Below are 25,765 nucleotides of genomic sequence, written 5' to 3' on the forward strand. Positions count from 1 at the left end.
CTCAAAAAGTATTTGCATCTATTTTGAACTTGTAATTACATGATCAAGCCATATGTCAAAGAGGATTTTGTATAGAAGATTTCACTCGGTTATAAGATTTGCCTTAAGTTCAGTTTCTATCTAAAAGAGGCAAAACCAAGAATCTGTTATCATGTTTGGGACTTGTCTCTTAATGAGTTAGTTTTTATTATCCCCGTGACTGGTTAGAATTGTTAACTGGTGGAATTGAATCAATTGATAGTTTACAAGAGTTTTACGGATGGTTAGTCAAATATGTCGGAAAATATGCTAATATTAGTGATTATAAAAAATGTTTGTTGATTTGCAAAATTTGGATGTTAGATATTAGTGATAAAGATGAAGATCTCTTGTTTTGGGTTTATTGGATTTTGAGTTATGTGATAATGCATCTACATCGTATTTCTATCTTCTAGATTTATTATTGAAATTTTCTCTTGCCCGTTGCCCATATATGTAGGCTATAGTTGAATTGCATAAATTTTTGGTGTTCTCTTTAGTACGTGGCCGTCTTTTTATTTTTGGGTTTGGTTTTCTCCGTTCCTATTATTTGTTTTGAAAATCTTCCTTAAGTCAATAATCACAATCAATATTGGTATTTGAGCTTCAGCTTTTACAACAATATAATATAACTCGTTCTCTTCTCTTAATTTTTTTTTTTAATTAATTTTTGTGTAATATTACTAATTCTCAAATATAATACTACCCAATGAGTATTATAAATAAACTATAAAAATATATTTTACAAAATATTTCCATATGAGTTTATGATGTACTCACATATCCGAAAAAATCTGTAACTAAATTGTTCACTTTATACTCCAATGCATATTACTTAGAGTAATAAGGACCCTTAAGACGTGGTAAGAAGAGACACAAACGCAGCTAGTCAAGACTCAAATCTTGAAGTAATAGTCACATGCGTGTTATTATGTCGAAATTATGTTGGAGAATTTGAGAAACATCACTTCTCATCTCAATCTTATGTCTGATTCATGCAATTAAACCATTTTGTTTGAGTTGCCAAACTTCTTTCTACTTTTTCAAAATTATTAGCTCTTAAAGCCATGCATTTTTTTTTTTTTTTAAACAAAAAAAAAGTTACCCTCACTTTCTAACCTTTGTAACCTTGAAATTCTTAATCTTTCAGGTTGTAGTGCTTTGAAAGAAATTGTGGATGAATCCTTTCAGCACATGACTTGCCTTCAACAACTTAACCTCTCAGAAACTAAGATTGAACGTCTACCATCCCTTTCCAATCTTAGTAACCTCTGTCAACTCTTACTAAGAAACTGTGTCAATCTAAAAGAACTTCCACCTCTGGAATCTCTTTCGAAACTTGAGGAGCTTGATTTATGTGGTGCAAGGTCTTTGGAAGAAACTGAAGCTAAATTCTTGGAGAATATGGTTCACCTTCGGTTCCTCAACCTATCAGGAACTGCACTTAAGTTACCTCCCACGTCCAACCTCACCAACCTCACCAACCTCACTCAGCTTTTACTTCAACGTTGCAGACTGTCCGAATTATGTCCAAATTTGGAAAAATGTACACAGCTAGAGGTTTTGAATCTTTCTGAAACAGACATTCAGTCTCTACCATCACTTGAAAATTTTAGCAATCTCCGTGACCTTAACTTAAGAGATTGTTCAAGATTGGAGAAGCTACTGTGTCTGAAATCAGTTACTCATTTGGAAGTCCTTGATTTGTGGGGAACTAGAGTCAAGGAGTTTCCCTATGAGATCTCACAGCTGACTCACTTGAAGCGCCTTACTTTACCAGACTTAAAGGATGTTCAAACACTTGACTGGGGGAAGATAAAGAACTTACCGGAGGAGCTAAACTGGGATCAGTGTGGCATCTTCAAGTGCAGTCAAAATAGGCCTTGCATGTCATTGAGTGGCACTGAATTCTTCCAATATTTGAAGACAAATCCTGGGTTATGGGAGACATGCTTCAAAGAATTTCAGTTCTCTGTTTGTGCTCATGAAAAGGAAGGCCCAGCTAGGGACATTTGTTGGCACAGAGTTGACCCTAACTTCAGAGAAATCTACTTCCAGATTCTTTCTCTTCCTGAAGAACATGGCAAGTATCTGGAAATCGTTGGATTTGATATTTTTCCTTCCGGTGTTGAGGATGCCCTCCAAAAAGCTGAATATATCTCTTTGATCGATAACAAGTTTATCAAATCCTTATCAGACTTGGCTGCAGGTGTGGAGTCAATAAATGTTGGCAATGTCATGGCAATGAAAGGCTGTTGGCTAGAGAGGTCAACCGAAATGCAAACTATTTTTGGTGAAAAGGCAAAAGTCTTAATGGAGGAAAATCTTGAGACTCTGTGGGCGTCAAACCTTCCCATATTGAAGAGTGTCTCCAATGGAAACTTGCAACTTGGACACCTTAAAAAATTATATCTAGATTGTTGCCCAATGCTTGAAACTGTTTTTCATTCATCCCGGCTGCCAGAAAATCTTGAAGTCCTCCAAATTAAATTCTGTGATAAATTGAAGACTCTGTTTATGCCAAATCCATCAACAGATTGTAAACTGCGGAATTTACAGAAGCTGCACCTGGTGGAACTGCCCAATTTGACTAGTATTGGGGTGCTAGAGTCGAAGAGCGTTCAGGATATATTTCCATCTATAAAATTAATCAAAGTCAGGGAATGCCCAAATCTCGAAAATTTAGATAAGATAAGGACTTCAAATCAAAGTTAGGGAATGCCCTAATTTGTTGAAAACTCTGGACCCATGAAGTCCAGGGATCACTAGATTGAAGGAGAGCACTCATGGTTTAATTAACAAGGATAGCACTATTTACATTGTGCATCTTGCGCCATTTGTACACTCAGGTTTGTTATGGTTTCCCTGCATCTTTTTCATACATGGAAACCACATTTTGATATTCCTGCCCAGCTTGCTTTTTCCCTGTTGTTCCGTGTTAATTTCTCTTATGCCTTTCTTCATGTATCCAAGTTTAAGGTTATTGTAAAAGTTGTCTTTTTTAGAGTGCATTATTTTTCCTAGTCCGTATAATGCTCTGTAAACATTGTTTGTTATTGACTTATGCAAATCACCTATGTTCTTTTCCTTCTAATTCTTTTGGTACAATGTTGAACTGTAAGGTACAATATTCAGCTTCTAGTTTGCAGTTGTTTGTATAGGACCATTAATGTACTTGCCTTTCTGGTATTTTAAAACAACTTGATAAACTACTTGCTGGGAACAGAGTGATACTTTGCTTATGTCAGTATACAAAGTAAGTTTCTAAATTCATGTTTAGTTTTGGGTGAGAGCATTTTGGAGCAGCAGAACCATGGTTCGCTACTCCTTAATTAGCTGAGACTGCAAACTAATTAGCAAGTTCTGAGTCCATGGTATGGTATAGGTCATGATCAAGCATCATGTAGCAACTAGGTCCAGAGAGCTACTTACCACCAAGAAAAAAAAAAAATTAAATGAAGAAGAAGATCCACATAGCCAAAGCTCAAAAAGTATTTGCATCTATTTTGAACTTGTAATTACATGATCAAGCCATATGTCAAAGAGGATTTTGTATAGAAGATTTCACTCGGTTATGAGATTTGCCTTAAGTTCAGTTTCTATCTAAAAGAGGCAAAACCAAGAATCTGTTATCATGTTTGGGACTTGTCTCTTAATGAGTTAGTTTTTATTATCCCCGTGACTGGTTAGAATTGTTAACTGGTGGAAGAATTGAATCAATTGATAGTTTACAAGAGTTTTACGGATGGTTAGTCAAATATGTCGGAAAATATGCTAATATTAGTGATTATAAAAAATGTTTGTTGATTTGCAAAATTTGGATGTTAGATATTAGTGATAAAGATGAAGATCTCTTGTTTTGGGTTTATTGGGATTTTGAGTTATGTGATAATGCATCTACATCGTATTTGTATCTTCTAGATTTATTATTGAAATTTTCTCTTGCCCGTTGCCCATATATGTAGGCTATCGTTGAATTGCGTAAATTTTTGGTGTTCTCTTTAGTACGTGGTCGTCTTTTTATTTTTGGGTTTGGTTTTCTCCGTTCCTATTATTTGTTTTGAAAATCTTCCTTAAGTCAATAATCACAATCAATATTGGTATTTGAGCTTCAGCTTTTACAACAATATAATATAACTCATTCTCTTCTCTTAATTTTTTTTTTTAATTAATTTTTGTGTAATATTACTAATTCTCAAATATAATACTACCCAATGAGTATTATAAATAAACTATAAAAATATATTTTACAAAATATTTCCATATGAGTTTATGATGTACTCACATATCCGAAAAAATCTGTAACTAAATTGTTCACTTTATACTCCAATGCATATTACTTAGAGTAATAAGGACCCTTAAGACGTGGTAAGAAGAGACACAAACGCAGCTAGTCAAGACTCAAATCTTGAAGTAATAGTCACATGCGTGTTATTATGTCGAAATTATGTTGGAGAATTTGAGAAACATCACTTCTCATCTCAATCTTATGTCTGATTCATGCAATTAAACCATTTTGTTTGAGTTGCCAAACTTCTTTCTACTTTTTCAAAATTATTAGCTCTTAAAGCTATACATTTTTTTTTTTTTTTAAAAAAACAAAAATTTATACAATCAAAGCTAATCCATACCAACTTCTTATATAAATACTTTTTTTTTTTTTTTTTTTTTGCCTCTAAAGGTGCTTCTGTACTTCGATGTCCTAAATAGTTCGTGCTTACTATTGATTACTTGCTTGGTTTCAAAATCTGGTTATAGTCTCCTAATTTCTCAACCACAGCTGAATACTTTTCTTCATCCTGGCAGTGTATTTTCTTCGAGTGATAGATCCTTATAATCGTCACTGTCGCCACCACCATCGCAAAAATGAAGATGCCGATACTGAAGACTGCAAAAATCAGACCACAATTAGTATAAACTTACTAGACCAATCTCTCTTTTATTATATGTATAAACTAACAAATACTACTAGTTGAGGCTTTTACCTCAAGCAGATGCATAAAAAACCCCAAAAATTAAGATTAGTTTGTATTATGATTTATATATAATATATATGATCAATTGATCATGTATTGAAAATGGGATATATTGGTTAGCTAGTGAAAAAGACCTCTCCTGTGTCTGTTTTCCTCTGTTTTGAACAAGATATTGATGCTAGCTACTCCAATTTTTCAATTCATACAATTTTAAAATATTAATGTTACAACAATTCTAAATGTGCAATCAAGGGCATGATAGCTAGTTATTTGACAAGGGCACATAGTGACAAGAAGGGAAGTTTCCTTTCAGTATTTCTACGAAAACCGGGTCAAAGTCTTTGTCAATTTGACCAACGTGAAGTAGAATTGAAATATAACTAATTAATACCTTTGAGAGTGCTTATCCTAATACATGATGGACACATAACACATTTATGTGAGTGACATGACATGCATGATTTCATTAGTTTTAGATCTTATTTTCCCACTATGATTCCATGTGAATGCTAGAAGATTAGACAGACAGAATAGTTACTTGGAATATGTGATAGGTTGGACTTTAGGGGGTAGAAGATTGCTAGTATTTTTTTTTTTTTTTCCTTCATTGGAAATGACAGAGCAAGTTTGGAAAAATTTAGTAGTACATAATTTTTTTCTGATATCTCAAAAACTCTCAAACTATTGTTTTATTATCCCCATAATGATTTTATTATTCTCTTTTTAGTAAAATGAAATTTTCTTTTCTTTTCTAAGAAACTAGTACATGACAATATGTCCTGGTACATACTTTACAAGTTTCATTACTAATCAAAATTGTTAAAATTAGAAATTGTCAAATATTATAGGACACAATCAAAATTTCTAAAAAATAAAAATAAATAATAAATAAAAATAAATAAAAAATAATGGGGACAAAGGACAAAGATTACCTATATCATGTGCCAAGTTAAAACATCCTGTTTTATCCTTCAATCCACAGTGGCCTCCGTTTGCTTCACAATCTTCTGATCCAGGCAAATCCCAAGATAATCCAAGACCAAAACTATTGTCAGCTAGGTAAGGACTATACTGAAAAGGAATTGCCACAGTTTTCACTGGCCTACAAGAATTTGGTATAGCCAAGGAAGGCTCTACAGTATAGACATGATATTTGGAGCCACTTAGGCAGGGGATCTCACTGAAGGAAGAAGAAACCAACCTAGAGAACAATTGAGGTATGTGTAGTTCTTAACAACATAGTAATAATGGAAAGGTGTAAGAGAGAGGTTGAGGTTAAGAAAGACTTCATGGACACAGTTTTTGGGGTCAAGAAGACTAAGACTTTTGGTGTGGATAAGAGATGGTTTTAACAACCAAGTCACCATTATAGGATGGGAAGGGAATGAAAGTGGTGTTGTCTTTGCATACAAGCTCAAAACCAGGGTGACCACAGTGTTGGAGTTGAAAGCCTTTTACTTGGAAAGGGAATTGAATCTTGGGAGCTCCATCGCCACACTGCATCATGGCACAAGTGTCTTCATAAGCGTTTATGCTTAGCAAGGTGGAAGAGAAGAGAATAAGGAAGAGAAAAGCATCCATTGCTTAACCAAAAAAAAAAAAATGGTATGCAGAAGACACAAGCTTGGGACAATGATAGTTGTTAGTTACTCTTTAATCTTATTCCTATGTGTTATATAACTTATATGGGAAGGTGTTTAAATGGAACAGCGAAAAGAGAGTGAAGCACACCCGAAATGACTCAGAGGCTGCGAAACCCAAAGGACAAGCAAACTTCAGCCACCTAGAAATAGTGTCTCTATTTTCTTTTTCTATACAGAACAAGTGGGGAGTTTTCACTTTAGAGAAAGCAAATATAGGTTTATTATTAAAAAAATTATGCAATTTTTTCCATCATAGAGTGTTTAAGGGGGTTCAACATTCAGTTGGAAAGTTTTAGGTAGTGGTTTTGGACCCAAAACTTTGAGGAAGCAGACAAGAAGATGCTTGAGAAGACTTTGGTACCCGGTCAATAACGCAACCTAACAATCTGACCTCTCTTATTACTTTAAAAAATTATAATAAACAACTAGGCCTCTCTTATTTTTCACGAGCTAATAAACTTTTACCCGTTTTTATATTAACTCACTTTTGACATTCATTTTTTTTTTACCACATCGTCTGAACCTTCTCTATTTCAAATCTTAGAAGTTGAAGCTTACGTTTTAATTTCAGTTTTATTTTCGGTGGACCCCTAAACTTTATGATCTTTCTGCATATCATTTTCTGTTTTGGACCCTAGCCTTTCCGGCCATACCTCGTTAAATAACGAATACTACTTCATTTTGCAGGCTCTAATGAGTCAACATCACTAACCAGTCATTGCCTTGCTGATTAAGTTATGTTGAATTTAGTCCTCTCCGTTAATCAGCTATCAATTTAACTAATCAAACACTCAAAGAAAACTTATTTTATTCAAGATTGTATTATACAACTACCAGCACTCAAATACCCTCTGGTCACGCAACATCGATTGTATTTTAATAAAGCAACACAATTCATGATTCTCCAAACTGATTGTATATTAATTGATGCACTATTTGTTTTGATTGAAAATTTTTTGTGAAAATAATTTTTTGTTTTTTCCAGTATTAATTAGTATTAGAAAAAAAAATAGATTAAAGGAAAATTGTCTTTAGTCAATGGAGAATCTTATTAAATATATGACTTATTTTTAAGAGATTATTGTGTTTGACATGTCTATAAATTTATTTCATTTATTAGTGAAATCTTGATGTGGTATATTGCTATTGGTGGGTGTAAAGTGGGGGATTTGCATAAGGTCCTTATTGAATGTATTCTCACAACAACAACAACCAAAAAAAAAAAAATTAGACTTTTATTTTTTATATCTACTACATGACCTCTACTCGGATTAAAAAAAAAAAAAAAATGAAGAATGAACTCTCTTATAACCTAACCAAACCAAACCAATGCATCTATGGGCTTCCATATCTTAGAAGATTGAAATCCTGATGAGGGCTTCATGACAAGGACTCAAGTGAAGCTATTGGCACTACTTATCAGAGGGTGATCCAAAGCAGTACAACCTTGCAGGCGGAGCTTCTTGGGCCATTACCCACTACGGGAGTGGCGACACCATGTGAGATGGACGAGTGAACTGAACCTATGAGCAAAAAGATCATGACAAACGAGGTGGGCTGACTACATATTCTAGCAATCAATTCCTATATGCCCAGCCATACGCCCATACCTGCCTAATGCCCTAGAGATTTTACCAATTTAATTAACTTATGATACCCCAAATTATGTGGAATGGGTTCCATAAATGAGAAAACGCTAGAAATTTTACCAATTTAGTTAACTTATGATACCCCAAATTATGTGAAGTGAGTTCCATAAATGGGCATTGTGCATTCGTGTTCAGTGACTTGAGTCCCACATTGGGTGTAACCCAACACATGAATTGTGATAGTTCGGATTGTGTGAACTAGATTGTGTTGTGATAAGGTGTCTTTACTCTTTAGTTCTATGTATGGGTGGTGTCTCCAAGTTCACAGCGTATCTGCCAAGTCCAGTTAGCCCACAGCCTGGATGTCATCGAATGGACAATTCCAACAAAATTTGGTTGTAACTTGACTAATTTTTTTGGAATATAAGCACATATATCATTAACATTTTCCTTAACTGGAACCCACATCTTGTCTTGAAGTAAAGAGAACGCAATTTTACAAACTTTTTTCTTTGATCATAAGACTCTAGAATCAAAGAAATGTGGGAAAGAGAGATAAATAAATAAATAAAAATTTGGCAAAAACATACTACTTTGTAAAATATTTCAGTCACATACCAAATATTCTCAGCAAAAAATTTAAAACTTAGACCTGTAAATTCGTACATAATAACAATAGGTAATTTTCTCTGTATTTCAATGTAAAAATAAAGGAAAACAAAAAATAAACAAAAACCTTAATAACATATTTCTGGGATCTGCAATACTCATTAAATTTGAGAGTATTTCTTTTGAGTTTAATAGCAAATACAAGAGCCCTTACATTTAAGAATTACTAACATGCTAATATGCGAACTTCTAATGCAGTTATAGGAATATCTGAAGCATAATCATAAATTTCAAAACAATACTGGCCACATACAACTTTTTGGCATCAATATTGTACCAGGAAACATATATTAAAATTTTAGAAAAATTTACTTGAAACATGTTCACTGATACAACTGTGCTCATACATTACTAGAACAACCAACAGACAGACCCAAGAGACAAAAGAATTATAACTGGAATTGGAGGAAAGAATCACATGAGCTCCCTTGCTAGCCTCACGGGTTTTTCCTTAAGAAAAGCCACATCGCCATTTGGTGTGGTCAGGAGATGATGATTTTGCTCCCCTTCACTCTCTACTGATGCAGATGATACAACCGATTCTGACCCATCATCATCTGTATTGACATAATATTTTTGATCAATGGAGAGAGAGAGACCTCAACACTAACACATGTAATAGGAAAATCAAAACTCTGAATTTAGTGCTTTCTGCTGAACAATTAAGCAGTCACTGTCAAGACATTCCTAGAACTTCTTAGACGGGGACTCCAGATAACTAATTATAGATGCAACTGCAGGGATTGGATGGTTCCAGCTTCTAACTTCTTAGTGCCTAAAAAATCATTTTCACTGGATATCCTAACAATCCAGAGTTCAAAATTTAAAGAAACAACACCCAAGCCTTACCCGTATGTTTTGGATCAACTATGGATCTAGTTAGCGACTTAGACTAGGTCACATTTATTCTATTTCGCCATTCTATTCTATTCTATCCGAAGTCATACTTTTTAGTACTTCATGCATTGACATACCTTTTTTTACTACTATTATTAATATTATTCTTGGTCTTCCTCTACCTTTTTTAATTCCCTCAACTTGAACAACTCACTCTTTCTTATTGGTGCAATAATTGCTCTCCTCTGAACACAATCGAACCATTTCAAGCGACTCTCCCTCATCTTTTCATCAACAGGGGTCACCCCAATTTTTCAATTTCCTCATTTCTAATCATATCTTTCCTTCTACACTTATCCATCTTAAAATTCTCATTTGAACTACACTTATTTTATAAATACGTTGTGCTTAACAGCCCAATATTCAGTACAATAGATCATAGCTAGTCTTATAGAAGTCTTTAAAATTTTCTTTAAATTTATAGATATTCTATGGTCAAACAATACTCTTGATGCACGTCTCCACTTCATCCACCTCTCTCTTATCCTAGGGTTCACATATTCTTCAATATCTTCATCTTTATGAATTATCGATCCATAACTTAACCATCTTTTTGTAACTTGATAAAGTTCAACCAATGCTAATTAAGCATGCAATCCTGGGGAATATCAATGATTTAACTAACCTTTTCACCTCATATTTTACACATTAAAAAAACATAAAGGATTAAAAAGAACATCTACCTTTCATTTCCATTTTTCGACAAAATGAACACATAACATATAGAAATATACGGTTAATCAATTACACACAGTGACTCTGTTATACCAGATTTTGTTTTTTTGGATACCCAATGACAGTAATATTCTTTCATGAAGAAAATACTTTCAAGCATCTGAGGTAATTAGTCTTGCAAAAATGGTTGTCTAAATAGACTTACCAGAATATACAGGATGATCGGGAAGATGTCTCACTGCTGTAACTTGGATGCTTTCAGGCAGAAGACAATTGCAGAAAGAACCTGAAACTTCAACCAGATATACAATCAGATTAAGGAAAAGCCAGTCATATGTTGGCCAAAATATCCATTTGCAGTACCAATAATTGTAAGCAGCTCTTATGCTCACACCCTTTGAAAACCCTACATAACCAATCTACCCAAAGGTGTGAAACTGCCAAAAATATATGTACCCTGGAGAGATCTGAAGTAGCTGATAATATAGAAATAATATAGTATGACATAATGGAAAAATAGTGATTGATCATGTGTTTAATCATATGACCAGGTAAATGTGGAACTATGTTCATACGCATAGTCTAGAAGCTATGGTGAACTTCAAGGTAGATTCTCAGTAATGTAAATACGTAGGCAGAGAGATCTCTTACCTAATCGGGCAAGCCGATTAACCCATCCTGGTATAGACTTTCCGGTTAGCTGCAGAGAAACTTCATCTGTGAAGTGGTTGCAGTTCTTGGCAATCAAATGATAGGTGTCCCCGTGATATTTTGCAGAAAGGTGCTCCATGAATGACCGGAACTCTGAACGAGACATATCAGTGCTGCCCAACAACACTGACCGTCTGAAGATGAAGCCAGGGCAACTTTTTGGTTCCACCTCAAACACCCCACTGGAAGAGTACTCATGTGCTCCAAAGCCATACTCCAAACCGTGCACTGTCCATCAAATTTCAGAGACAACTTTTTATGGTTGGCACACCATAGAATTGAAAATACAAAAGCTTCACACCTAGAATCCTCAACAACTACCCATATACAATATCATTTGATAATATCCTAAGATCAAAAACCCCTCATACATGAGTGATCTTATAGGATACCTGCCTGTAAGTCACAAATGGCAGAGAATTGATCAACTGAAGCAGGAATATACACTTTCCTAGAAAAGAGGTCATTTATATTATAACTACTACAGCTATTTAGTGCATGACATTTGTCAGGAAAAGATCCAACAATGAAATAAGTCCAAGCATAACCAGTTGAACGAAGTATTTTGGTAGAATGAAATACCATGTATGCATATGTGCCTATAATATCCCCAAAAAAAGAATTAGCGCATGGTACAAGTAAGTTTGTTGACATAATTATCCACTAAAGAACCACTGAAAAAAAACTGCACCAGTTAGACTCAAATCAAATGGGTTGATGCTCAACAACAGTAATTCATGCAAATTTTCAAAAAATTTAAAGTAGAAGATGCATATAATCTAACTCACTTTTGTTGTTGCAGATTTGAGTTTATCAATCTTGAATTTTTCATTTAATATCTATATAGACATGAATCGTGTATCTAGCCAGATGCAACCAATAAGTGACGTAGAACAAGTTTCCTTGGAATTTGTCGAAAAGTATGATCATAAAAAATCTACGCAAACGGCATGCAGTCATAATGTTCATTCCATTGACCCTTACTTTCATGCCTAGATTTAGTTCTTTTTTTTTTTAAATATTTAATTTCATTAATATTAGTCTTTCAGTGAATTAGTTGGAATATTATATTTTTTTTTACTTATATTTTTTTTTTTTAAAGAAAAGCTGTCAAGAAGAGTTCCCAAACTAGTTTAATCATAGTGGAATACAATATTTCTCTGATTCTAAAATTTTTGTTTGATTATAGATTTCTTATTCTTGAATATTAAAGAGGTTCATTAAGGTAGAACAAGAGCCTATTGCGTTTCTGTTTGCGTTAAGTGGTATCATAGCTGTTCAGCAATCTAGTACAGTGAACAATGAGGGCAAGTACAACTAGCATATCCATGAAGATCAAGGGAGTACAAGCCCTTTCAGCCAGGGATGGCAATGGGCAGGTTTTTTGGGTGATCCCATTCCCCGCCCAACCCCACTCAAAAGGCCCCATGCCCTATCCCACATCAAGTGGCAACAGGGTTTTCCATCCCTGGCACCCTGGCATGCAAGGATTTTTAAAAACCCATCCCACCATGTTGTGGCCTGCCCTACCCACCCTGCTGGTAAATGCAAATTTTCAAAAAACCACATTCATTTCTCTCTTTTCCACAAGAACAAGATATGATACTATCTCCAAGCACAAAAATTTGTAATAATAATAACAGAAAATTCAACTACTCCATCACCCAAAAATAAAGACCAAACATAGGAAACTAGGAGAGCATAGCAGTACAAATCAAATTCCCAAAATACAGAGCACCATGAACTAAGAGCACTAACCAATTGATTCAAATGGAGAAAATTAAAATCAAACTGACAAGAACAATGAGAACTTGGAGAAGAGAGGAGAAACCCTACCATTGTCATTGAAGTGAGGACATGGGGATTGGAAATTGGATTCTCACAATACTTTGAGGAGCGACAATCATGATTGTCATATTATTGAGTTGGTCATTATCGCTCTTCATTGGAAATGAAATAAGAAAAAAGATCTTGTGTGGAGGAACAGCAAATCAAAAACATGCAAGAAGGGAAGTTGTTGGAGATGATGTTGGTGTTTGTTGGGGTTAGGGAAGTCCTGTATTGAGAAGTGAGGAGTTAAGTGCCCCTCTCCTATCCCAACGTTAGTTTTTTTTTTTTTTTTTTTTTTTTTTTTAATTATCACCAACCCTTTTTTTTAGAGATAATTACAATATGATACTAATCACGCTACTTGAACCATTTCCCCTAAACACTTTGATTAGAATGGTTTGAAGCTAAAGAGCCAATCCTAGAATGTTGTTTCAGAACAATTTGAAAATACTGTAGTCAATTTGATCTTTACCATTAATTTATGTCCATAGTGAATTGACAATAAGAATTGAATTGACTGCAAATTTAAAATAACATAGACCAAATTGATTGTACCAAAATGTATGGACCAAATTGATGTTTTTGCTAAAAATAAATAACAAAAGTATAATTGACTGTTCCTCTCAACTTTGGTTAGATATTCTCTCTACCAAATAAAATGCCTGAGCATTTCAATTTGGGCCCAAGGTCCAGATGGTCCTAGGAGCCTGGTACCGTACATTAGCCCCCCCTTGATTTGTGCACGGTGCCCGAGGACGAATCAAGGAACCTAANCAAAAACATGCAAGAAGGGAAGTTGTTGGAGATGATGTTGGTGTTTGTTGGGGTTAGGGAAGTCCTGTATTGAGAAGTGAGGAGTTAAGTGCCCCTCTCCTATCCCAACGTTAGTTTTTTTTTTTTTTTTTTTTTTTTCAATGTAACATGAAGTCCCCTATAGTGTTGTCCAAAGTTCTATTGGATTCTCACCATTCTCTATTTTCTACAAGAAGGTTCCAAAGCATGCACTTGACTTAGTAAAATTGGTTAAAGTTGTTGGTCCGAGAGTAACAGCAATCAATAGAGCAGAACAACTTCATTCAGGTCAGGCAGAGATCAAAAATAAACTTAACAATGCTAGCCAATAACCTTAAGCTAGGACAAGATTAGCCTACTACATTTACATTTTACATTAAAAAATAACCTTAAATTACCCATGAATCCACCAAAAGACTAACTTAATAGAATATAATAAGCTAAAACAAATTTAGGAATGAAAACAAGAAACGATAGACAACATCTTATTTGCTAGATTTTTGATAATCACACTTGTAGGGAAATGCCTAGAACAGCCATTCTACATTAGTCCTAACACATGCTTTTAATCATAGCTGGCAAAAGTTGTGCATAGCAATGCAAACATGAAGCTTCAAGATTTATCCAAAGTTAACCAATTATAAAGCATGATATCTTCCACTCACCATTTGAAGCAGTTGTTTCTATTTCTAGTGCAATCATTTTGCAGAATACAGCTTTTTATAGCATATTCATAACTATTACAGCATAAGACAAGGAAACGTAATGGCAATAACATTGTGACCTTGTCATACAATCCCATAATTATCTATTTGCAATTTTTGCAGCATTGAAGTTTGAAATAACTAAGGCTATAAACAAGCCAAGTATTAAAAGTTCAGGCTTGTTCATTTGTTTTATTTTGAACACGAGCCGAACTTGAGCTTATTACCAAACAAGATTACATATTCAAGTTTGGTTCATTTCCTTGTTGAACAAGTTTGAGCTTGTTTACGAGCTACTTGATTAACTTCCCAAACAAAGTCAAAACTTGACAAAAATTTTGTTACCCTTCCAAAATCTATGAATTTTTACTACGAATAGATTGTTTATATTATCAACAAACTACAAATAGTAATTTGATATCATATGAACCTATTTACAAATTTACACAATTCAATCTCAAGTCTATATAAGTATATTTTTAGACAGGTATACATATGAAAATATAATATTATTATATACAGTTAAATCGATCATCATGTTACTATTATATACGGTTAAATCAATCATCATGTTCACCAGCCTGTTCACGAACACATTATAATGTATGAGCTTGGCTCGTTAATAGCCGATCCTAAAATTGGGCTAAACAAGCCTTTTTCTCAAGCTGAGCTCGAGCTGTTCATAATAAGTTTAATTCATTTACAGCTCACTTCAAATAAGTAAGAAGCTAAGCAACACAATGTAATGGGTTGGAAATTCATATACCTTCGATACCGGAATGGAAGATCCCGAGGCCGAACCAGTAAAGGTAGTTGTTAATGGGAGTGAGATCATAGACATTGAGGTACAAAAACGCCTGGTTTTTGGTTTCATCGCTCTCATCCTTTTCCCTGCTTGAGCTCGAGCTAGAGCTCAACGGGAACAGCCTCATTTTTTTGCCAAATTGCCACTCCCTCAACGCCCAATTTTTGCATACATATGTATACAATATTTACACACTCACAAGCTCATCATCTTCAACACCAATTCAAACACCCTATAAAACCAAACAACAACAACAACAAAAAGTTACAGAGTTAAGAGAAACCCTAAAGATGTATTTGGCTGCTGAGAAAGCAACGAAATTGTAGAAGAGAGAAGAGTGGAAGTTCTAACTCAATATCTGGCACGCCAATTTAAGAAGAAAGCTATAGTTTCTTTTTGGGGAAAAAAAAATAAACAAAAAAGGTATCAAAGGGTAAAAAAAAAAAAAAACCTAAACAAGTAGTGTTAAAAAAAAAAAAAAAAAATTTATGTGCTTTCGTCTAATGGTCTAACTTAAGGCCATGTCCAACCTTAGGGTGTGTTTGTTTGGAGGTGAAATAAGGTGGATGGAAAACTTTGGAGAAAAAATGAGAAGAAAAAATTTTTGGGGTGTGTTTAATTGGGTGGAGAGGAAGGAAAATAAATGGTGGGGCCCAGGTGTTTTTTTCCTAGGCTCGCTAAAACGTTTTCTCCCCAAATTGGAGAAAAAGTTTAAAGGAGAAAATGAGGCTACTTAATAAACAAAAATGTCCATGTGCAATTGCACATGGGCAATTCATCCAATTCCATCTTTCTTTCTTTTTTTTTTTAATTTTTTTTTTTGGGTGCTGTCTTAGGGACGTTGCCTCTATTTTTTTTTTTTCCTTTCCTGGGCTAGATGTTGCCTTCTTGTTCTTCTTCTTGTTGTTCTTCTTTTTTTTTTTCTTCTTTTTTTTTTCTTTGTTTAACTAGACATGATTTTTTTTTAGTTGATTTTTAATTTTTAATAAGTTGGGTAATTGTTTTTTCTGTCACTTTTTTGTTTTAATTGGCCATCATTTTTTAACAAGGATATATGAGTAAATTTATACAAACTCACTTTTTCTATCCCTTCACTTTTCCACTCCCAACCAAACAAAAATGAGAGAAATTAAAATCTTTTCTATCATCCCACTTTTCCATTCTTTCACAATTTTCTATCCTTTCGCTTTTCCACTCCTCCAACTAAACAAACCCTTAATGAGAGCAAGGAACTAGTGACTTATCATGGTAATGGAATCAAAGACCAAATAGTAGGTGTGGGCACCCAGAACAAGCTTATAGGAATAACTCACTCGTGGGCTCACAAAATATTTGAAATGTGGGCTTTGAGTTTCCTACCTTAGGTGATTCTTGTCAAGTGACCCAACTAAACCTCCCCAACCTCTATATTGTTTCCCTTTCCCCCTTATGACTTACTTTCTACTCTCAACTTTCTTTGGAACCCTCCAACAACCCCCTCTTCTTCTCCAGCTTCTCTTATTTATAGCATTATGATTAGTGGGGTGCTATGATTACTTTTGTAGTTGGTGATTTGAAGGGTCCAATGCTGTTATCCTTAGGTGGATGTTTGGTGAGAGTGGCTTTGGAACTAGTTCCTGTTGGAGGATGATGCTCGGCGGCGGTATCACTCAGGGCGTTACCGGGCATCCAAGGTACGATTTTACCGAGCAGTTGTACTTTGTTGGAAATGAGACTTGCCGGGCATGTTCCCCCGTCGTGGAGTAATGAACGAACATTTCAACAACCGACCAATAGGTTCTGGGCTAAACATGAGGTCATAGGGCATGCATCCGTGTCCTTAGTGGGCCTTAAGCCCAGCTTCTGATAGGGGAGTTAGTAACCACGGGCCATTCTGCGGAGTTTGGGCCCAAGGTCCAGATGGTCCTAGGAGCCTGGTACCGTACATTAGCCCCCCCTTGATTTGTGCACGGTGCCCGAGGACGAATCAAGGAACCTAAGATACAGTTTCTATCTGGGAAACCCAATCGGTATGCATTGGGTGGTTGAGAGGCTAATTAATGTGCCTTTAAAAGATGCGTCGTGCCTGATGGTTGGTTCTGCCGTCATCATCACCTGAAGGTTCACGAACCAAGGTGATGCGTATGCGATGGTTGTGATTGGACTTGTAGAGTTTCTCGCGCCTCATTTATTGGGTGGCATTTACTCTCTCCCCTCTGGCTTCTATAAATACTCCATTCTGAATCACTTCTCCACTTTTTCACTCTTCACTTTCTAAGTTTTCTCTTCTGCTATGCATCCGTCTGCGCACTTATTCATCTACCTAGAGTCTCTTCCCTCCCTTTAGCCCAAAGTAAGTTCTCTACCTCCTTCTGTTACTTCAGTTTCTTTCTTCAAATTTTCTTCCTTCACATTTATAGTTTTAAGATGGGTTACGCTTACCTTTTGAATATTGAGGCGTCCTTAGCCACTTTTAGGCAAAACTTCAGTATCCCCAATGATGTGGAAGTGGCGTACTGCCACGAGAGTGAATTTGCTCTACACAGAGGGGCCAATACTGATTTCTTCCCTTTAATGTCGATCCTGGAGGGTGGGGTTAGGTTTCCCGTGGACCCGCTTCTACTTAATACCCTTAGATACTATCGGCTGTGCCCCAACCAACTTCCTCCCAACTTTTACTAGGTAGTTAGTTATGTCAGTAGGTTAAATCAAGTGTTCGGTTTACAATTAGACCACCACGACATAAACCACATGTACAGTTTGTGTGGGAATAAGAACTCTAACTACTACTTAAAGGTTAGAGATATGAGGGTATGTCTCATTTCATGCCTACCTAACTCTAATAGGAATTCTGCTTGGGAGTTCATCCGGGTGCGCGGCAATTGGTTTGCTGGTGAAATCCCCTGCCCCCTTTCACAATGCGAAGTGGGTTCGTACCACTCTCTAACTTGTTTGTAATCTTTTCTTACTGCTATTTTACTTATATGAATATTGACTTACAGTAGTTTTGTTTACAGAAGGTAAACTATGTACCCCAGATATTAGGGTTGTTCACGTCAGGGATCTAAACTTCATACTTAGTTTCAAAATTTTTGTTCATATGGACGGGCAGCTTCGAGCTTTTCCAGACCAACCCAACCGTTTAATGCTTTTTAACCTTAGTTTTCTCTTTTTCTTTTGCACTTACCTTTCATTTTCCTGGTATTGCCTAGTCACCGGGTTGTGGTGACCGAACAATTTTCTTACTTTTCGTCCTTTAACTTTGACATTAAGTTTATCTTTCCTAAGGTTACCGGGTTATGGAAAAGAAGATAATTTACTAAATTTTATTCGTCCTTTATTTGTTTTAAATGTTTTATTACTTGGTTATGAAGGCCAAGTGTCCTATAATTTATTGTTTTATTGGTATGATCATTTTTGTTTGCCCCTTACTCATCATCAAAACTAGCTAGGTATCCCAAGCGGTCGTCATTTCACCTAATGTAGTGGTTGGAAAAGGCTCGAGGAAATTTCTTAAATATAAAAGCAACTCCTTACCTGGTGTGAAGCTGATCAGCCACGAAGGCTTCTACTGCCGGAAGTTTTGTTAGAACGTTGTTAGGAACACTTAGCGGTGAAGATTAAGCCCGGAGCACATCCTTGGTTTATTTTAGATTGAAGTTTCCACTTGTCCGGTGATGAATATAGAACCAGGGACAGGTTTCTGTCCTTAGGAAATTTTAGGCTAAGGTTTCTACCTGCCGTTAATGAAGATCGAATTGGGGACAGGTTTCTGTCCTTAGGCAATCTTAGACTAAGGTTTCCACCTGTCTGGTGATGAATATAGAACCGGGGACAGGTTTCTGTCCTTAGGAAATTTTTAGGCTAAGGGTTTCATTTGTCCGGTGATGAATATAGAACCAGGGACACGTTTCAGTCCTTAGGAAATTTTAGATTAAGGTTTCTACCTGCCCGGTGATGAAGATCAAACCGGGGACAAGTTTCTATCCTTAGGCAATCTTAGACTAAGGTTTCCACATGTCCAGTGATGAATATAGAACCGGGGACAGGTTTCTATCCTTAGGAAATTTTTAGGCTAAGGTTTTCACCTATCCGATGATGAATATAGAACCGGGGACAGGTTTCTGTCCTTAGGAAATTTAGATTAAGGTTTCTACCTGCCCGGTGATGAAGATCGAACCAGGGACAGGTTTCTATCCTTAGGCAATTTTAGATTAAGGTTTCCACCTGTTCGGTAATGAATATAGGACCGGGGACAGGTTTATGTCCTTAGGAAATTTTGAACTAAGGTTTCTACCTACCCGGTGATGAAGATTGAACTAGGGACAGGTTTCTGCCCTTAGGATAGAACAAGCCCCTTTATCCTTTATGGTTCTCTGCGTATATGTTAGCTGGTGATAATAATGATGGGATTAAATGGACCTGCACAAATAGCTACCGTCATACTAATTAGTGAAATGTACATACATAATTACATTTAATTGGCATCCCGGTATACACTCAATCAGTGATAAAACTTTTTTAAGTTATGAACATTCCACGGTCAAGGAAGTGGCCTTTCGCCCAAATCTTCCAAGTGATATGCTCCTGTGCCTACAATTGCGGTTATCCTATAAGGGCCCTCCTAGGACTGGGCCAATTTCCCGGCATTGGTGTCCTGCATATTTCTTACTGCTTTTCATAGAACTAGGTCCTTGGCGTTGAATCCCCTAGTCTTTACGTCCTTGTTGTAGTGTTGAGCCAACTTCTATTGGTATCGGCTAACCGTATAGTTGCAGATTCTTGGTATTCTTCCAATAAATCTAATTGCTGTACCAGCAGTTTTTCATTCCGAGCAGGGACAAATTCGGTAACCTGTGCACTGCATAGATTGATCTCGGCTGGTATTACGGCTTTTGCCCTGTATGTGAGAAAGAATGGAGTTTCTCCCGTAGACCTTCTCGGCGTTGTCCGATACGCCCACAAAAGGTTCGGTAGCTCCTCGGCCCACCTCCCTTTTGCACCATCTAGCATTTTCTTCAATCCATTTATAATCACTTTGTTAGTGGTTTCGGCTTGGCCATTGCTCTATGGATATGCTAGGGTGGAGTACCTATTTTTGATGTCGAGATCACTGTAGAATTCATGAAAAGCCTTGCTATCAAACTGCAGTCCATTGTCAGATATTAGTGAGTCCGGCACCCCAAACCTCGTGACTATATTCTTCCACACAAACTTTTTGGCGTCCATGCCCCGAATATTAGCTAAAGCCTCTGCTTCTGCCCACTTGGTGAAATAATCAATAGCCACTAATACAAACCTCCTATTGCCCTTTACACGGGGGAATGGGCTGAGAATATCCAGCCCCCATTGTGCAAAGGGCTATGGACTACTCACTGAATTCAGAAGACCTGTTGGTTGATGGATCAAAAGGGCATGCTTTTGGCACTGTTCACAGTTATGTACATACTCGGCAGCGTCTTTTTGATTTTGAGGCCACCAAAATCCTTGAGTCATTACTCGGTGCGCTAACGAACTTCCCCTTACATGACTGCCACAGACTCCGTCATGCAGCTCAACCAAGAGCTTACCCACCTTCTCAAGATGCAAACACAGAAGATATGGGCCCCCGAAAGACCTTCGGTATAACTTGCAATCTGCTGACAACCAGTACCAAGTAGCCATTCGGCAAACCTTGTTAGCGTCACTTTAGTCATCTGGAACTCGATCTTCGGCTAAGAACACAATGATTGGGTCCATCCAACATGTACGGGCCTTTGAAATCATGGCCACCCCAACCCCGGCATTATCAACACTAGTTGTCGCATTAATACTCGATTCTTCAGTGAATTAGGGTGTTGATTCTGTGCCCAGGATACTTAGGCCACCTTTGCTGTACAAAACTTGTTCACAACTTGCTTTATCACCTATAAACAAGCTTTCATTCGGGAATCCCGGGCCTCGAAACTGCCACGCACTTGGTTCACGACCAGCCGGGAATCTGAATAAATTTCAACATCGTGAGCACCCAAACCTAAGACGGTTCTCAATCCAACAAGCAAGGCCTCGTACTCGGCTTCATTGTTGGAGGCTCTACACCCCAATCTAAAAAGGTGCTCCAATCGTACTCCTTTTGGAATAATAATGACAATCTCGGCTCTAGCCCCCATAACGCTTGATGCATCATCCACAAATACCCACCATGGGCGACGTTCTACATGGCAGACCATTTCCCCCTCGTTCTTTGGCGAAAACTTTGCAACAAAGTCAGCAAGAATTTGGCCCTTCACCGAACTCCTTGGCTTGTATCTTATATCAAAGGACCCAAGCCGGGTCCCCCATTTAGCTATCCGGCTTGTGAAATCTAATCTCTTCAATAATGACTACAGGGGATGCTCGATCAAAACGTAGATAGTATAAGCCTGAAAATATTGGGGCAACTTCCTTGTAACATGCATTAATGCCAGTACCAACTTCTCTAGGGGCAAGTACATTGTCTCAGCATCAACCATGGTCTTGCTAATGTAATACATGGGCTGCTGTATCCATCAGTCCCTTAAAAGCACAGCATTCACAGCATGGTTAGACACCGAGAGATACATAAACAAGTCCTTCCTGGGTTTTGGGGCTACTAACATGGGTGCCTGCGTTAAGTATCCCTTCAAGTCTTGGAAAGCCTTTTCACACTCCTCATTACATTGGAATCCCTTCCATTTCTTTAGCAGTTGGTAGAATGGACGGCAGTGATCAACGAATTTAGAAATGAATAGATTAAGGGGTAGCCAACATCTCGGTCAAGATCTGTACCTCCTTTGGATTGCTCGGCAGCTTAAGACGCTGTACTACATCAATATGATCGGGGTCTACCTCGATCCCATGGAAGGAGATCAAATAACCTAGAAACTTGCTAGCCCCCATTCTGAAGGCACACTTATCCGCATTTAGGCGCAGTTTGTGTTGCCGAAGCACCTCAAACACCCCCTGCAAATCCTCTAAATGCCGTGCTTCCTATTTGCTTTTCACCACCATGTCGTTGATGTACACCTCAATTGTTCACCCGATCTTGTCCTAAAACATTCTAGTCATCATTTGTTGATATGTTGCCCAAACATTCTTTAATCCGAAGGGCATCACGGTGTAATCATAATTTGCATTCGGTGAGATGAATTCCATCTTTTCCTGGACCTTGGTAGCCAAGGCGATCTGATGATAACCCTGAAAGGCATCCAGAAAACTCATCCTCAGGTGCCCATAGGTTGCGTCTACCAATTGATCTATTTTTGACATAGGAAATGGGTCCTTTGGACATGCTCGGTTCAAGTCCACGAATCTATGCAAACTCTCCATTTTTCACTCTTCTTTTTTACCACCATGGTATTTGCCAACCATTCAGGGAAGAAAATTTCCCTTATCGCCCCGGCCTCCTTTAACTTCTCGACCTCCTGCCTTACCACCTCCACGTGTTCCCTAGCCGACCTTCTCGGCCTCTGCTTCTTTGGTGGAAACAATAGGTCTACATTAAGCTTGTGAACAATGAACTCAGGATCAACTCCGGGCACTCATATGGGCTCTATGCGAACACATCTACATTCTGTATAAAAAATAGCAATGTTTCTACCTTGTCCTTGTCCTCCATGCTTGCTCCTACTTGAAAATACTGGTCAGAGTCTGGCAGTATCCTCACTCTAATTAACTCCTCGACATAACTAGCCTCTGTTCCTACTCGGGGACCCTATAATTGCTATTAAGAGGCTTCCTCGTCAGTTTCTTTTTGCTTCCCCTCACTACTGCAACACCCTGCTCGGTGGGGAATTTGACCTTCACATGTAAGGCGGACGAAACAGCCCCCATTCTGTGGATCCACGGCCTATTGAGAATCACCGTGTATGGTGAAAACGTATTGACTACTATGAATGTTACCACCATTTCTTTACCCTCCATGTTCATGGAAAGGGAAATTTGTCCCTCAGGGATCACCACCCTACCATCAAATCCAACCAACGACGTGTTGTACTTTGACAAATCCTGATTCTTTAACTCGAGCCCTTTGAATAGGTCTGGATACATCACATTAGCCCCGCTCCCCTGGTCTATCATCACCCTTTTCACCATGAAAATGCTTACTCGGGCCTTGACAACCAATGCGTCGTCATGTGGCTGAATCGTTCCTTCTAAGTCATCTTCATCAAAAGCCAAAATCTCCCAAACAAACTTTGCTTTCTTTTCCGGGGGTCTCTTGTCCGGGTGATCTTCTACGGGCATAACAGTCAACACCTCCTTTTTGGTCATGGCCATACCCCTTGGGGCGGCATGGGTCACTTCAATCACTCCCAACAGTGGTAGGAGAGGGTTTCCCCTCTGCTGATTACCATGTTGGGTGCCTCGGTTGCTGAGTTTACTACGAACTCCTTCAAATGTCCTGCTTTTACCAACTGCCCTAGATGGTCTTTCAATACCTGGCATTGCTCGATGGTATGCCATTTATCTTTGTGATAGGTGCAGTACGAATTCTGATTTCTCTGAGAGGGATCACNATCTCTCTCTCTCTCTCTCTCTCTCTCTCTCTCACACACACACACACACACACACACACACACACACAATTGCATTCATATCCTTAACAAACCCCTTCAAACTCAAAAGTAAGGAATGCCAATTGAGTTTGCACCAAAGAAAAGATAAGTGGGCTACACATGCACAAATACATTGACAACAAATGCTAAAAACAAAAATCACACAATCATTATTATTTTCTTTTGTTCAATTGCAGTGGATATATGGCACCAGAGTATGCAATGGAAGGATTATATTCTACCAAATCAGATGTCTTTAGCTATGGTGTCTTAATACTAGAGGTAATTAGTGGCAAGAGAAACAATCACTATCATGTTGCAAGTCCATGCCTAAATTTAATAGGACATGTAAGTAAACTATATTATCATTTTGTTTTGAATTAATGAACTTCACCGTAGAAGTATCAAGTATGATACTGTTAAATTTTCAGGTTTGGGACTTATGGATGGAAGGCAAAGCCTTGGACATAGTCGACTCATCATTGGGTCAAGCATATCCTGCTCATGAAGTTTCAAGATGTATTCAAATTGGGCTTTTATGTGTGCAAGAACAAGCGACAGATCGACCAACCATGGTAGAAATTGTATCCATGCTGGGAAATGAAAAAACTCCTCTTGCACCGAACAAGCCAGCATTTATCAATAGAAGAAATATAAATTATGGTCAAGACTCATCAAATTCTGTAAGAGCACCTAGTTCAATCAATGATGTAACCATTTCTGTGCTTGAAGCTCGTTGAAGTATGTCCTTATTACTTATACTACAATTTCATATTTGGAGAAATATAGTGCATATGGTACTCTATAGAACACTATAGTGACGTGCTACCGACAAACTTGTTGGCAGACGTTCAAGTTTTCTGTAGTTTGAAAGAACACTTACTATGTTATAATCTCTTCGTTATGGCTCAAGGTGAAAAACTCTAAAATGATCTCACGTGGAGAACACTCTAGAGATAGGGTTTTCTAATTATTTAGGCTCAAGAAGGTTTGTTCTTAGCCAAACTTGATATGGTAACTTTTCTCCTCATGAGAATTTGATGAACAAGGGTTAGTTTTATATTATAAACCATTAGTGTAAATTGCCAAGCCTTCAAAGTCAATTATAGTCTGTTTCAATTTCACTTGAGCAAGCTGTCTAATGAGGGTTTAGCAAACACCTGGACACAACATAATTATGCCAACTTCAAATGGTTACATTTATTCATTTCAAATCCAAATTTAGTGAAATTTGTGTCAAATATAAAGTCCAAAATGTATTTCTTTTTTTTTATTTAGGAATCAAGCATATACTTTCCAATTAAACAAATTTCACTCAAAAATTAGTTATGAGGTAAAACATACAGATAAAATATATGAATTGAGTTTATTCTCGTCATCTTAGAGTAGCTTTTGACCTACATTTAACCCTAACACAATTAGTATAAATCCAAATCTAAAATGTTTTGGTGCCAATTTTCCAACACATCTATCAATCCCAATTTAAGGTTAATGAAGAAGAAGAATCAAAGTCTTAATAAAGACTAAGAAGATGAATCAAAGTCTTTCTAAAGACTTTAATTTTGTCAGTTAAAAAATTGACATTTTCTTAAATGTTAAAAGAAACTTGTGACAATTTTTGGACACATTAAATTTAAGGAATCATTCAACACATTATAGTTTATAATGTGGCCCTCTATGAGACGAAATTTCCTTCTTTAATTAACATGAGGAGGATATCGGAGTCAGCCGCCCAACACCTTGTAATTTTTCAAAATTTATGATATTATGAGGTTTCGTCAAAAACCAGGATTTTGGACTAATTCAAAGTCTCAATTCAGTCGTTGTGCTGACTCCGATATCCTCCTCATGAATAATTGTCAAACCAATTACTTTTCCACGTTACCATGCAGAATACTTGTAAGAGCGCTCCGCTCTTACAATTA

At 37.0% G+C, this 25,765-nt stretch overlaps 3 protein-coding genes across 4 annotated transcripts; 1 reads left to right on the forward strand and 2 right to left on the reverse strand.

Moving 5' to 3' along the window:
* The first annotated feature begins 1,123 nt into the window (after window positions 1-1,123).
* On the forward strand, window positions 1,124-3,105 carry LOC136062887 (putative disease resistance protein At4g19050). Its single transcript, XM_065762575.1, has one exon. The coding sequence runs from the start codon at window positions 1,213-1,215 to the stop codon at window positions 2,731-2,733; it is 1,521 nt and encodes a 506-aa protein (XP_065618647.1). The 5' UTR covers window positions 1,124-1,212; the 3' UTR covers window positions 2,734-3,105.
* A 1,321-nt stretch (window positions 3,106-4,426) lies between these two features.
* LOC111983221 (RING-H2 finger protein ATL22) lies at window positions 4,427-6,845 on the reverse strand. Its single transcript, XM_024014890.2, is given in 4 exon segments — window positions 4,427-4,906; window positions 5,927-6,199; window positions 6,202-6,316; window positions 6,318-6,845. Coding segments are annotated over 4 exon segments (807 nt in total). The 5' UTR covers window positions 6,576-6,845; the 3' UTR covers window positions 4,427-4,745.
* Window positions 6,846-8,951: 2,106 nt separating this feature from the next.
* On the reverse strand, window positions 8,952-15,696 carry LOC111983218 (deSI-like protein At4g17486). Of its 2 annotated transcripts, XM_065762572.1 has the most exons (5): window positions 15,661-15,696; window positions 15,271-15,541; window positions 11,119-11,406; window positions 10,673-10,759; window positions 8,952-9,452 (listed from the first exon to the last, which is right to left on the reverse strand). In XM_065762572.1, the coding sequence occupies exons 2-5, from the start codon at window positions 15,434-15,436 to the stop codon at window positions 9,310-9,312; spliced, it is 684 nt and encodes a 227-aa protein (XP_065618644.1). In that variant the 5' UTR covers window positions 15,437-15,541; window positions 15,661-15,696; the 3' UTR covers window positions 8,952-9,309. The 2 variants fall into 2 exon arrangements, with proteins under 2 accessions (XP_065618644.1, XP_065618646.1); XM_065762574.1 differs by lacking the exon at window positions 15,661-15,696 and having other exon boundaries at window positions 10,673-10,753; window positions 15,271-15,619.
* Window positions 15,697-25,765: the final 10,069 nt, after the last annotated feature.

The sequence above is a fragment of the Quercus suber genome, unplaced genomic scaffold, assembly GCF_002906115.3.
Source record: "Quercus suber isolate HL8 unplaced genomic scaffold, Cork oak 2.0 scaffold_464, whole genome shotgun sequence".
NCBI classification, from domain to species: Eukaryota; Viridiplantae; Streptophyta; class Magnoliopsida; order Fagales; family Fagaceae; genus Quercus; species Quercus suber.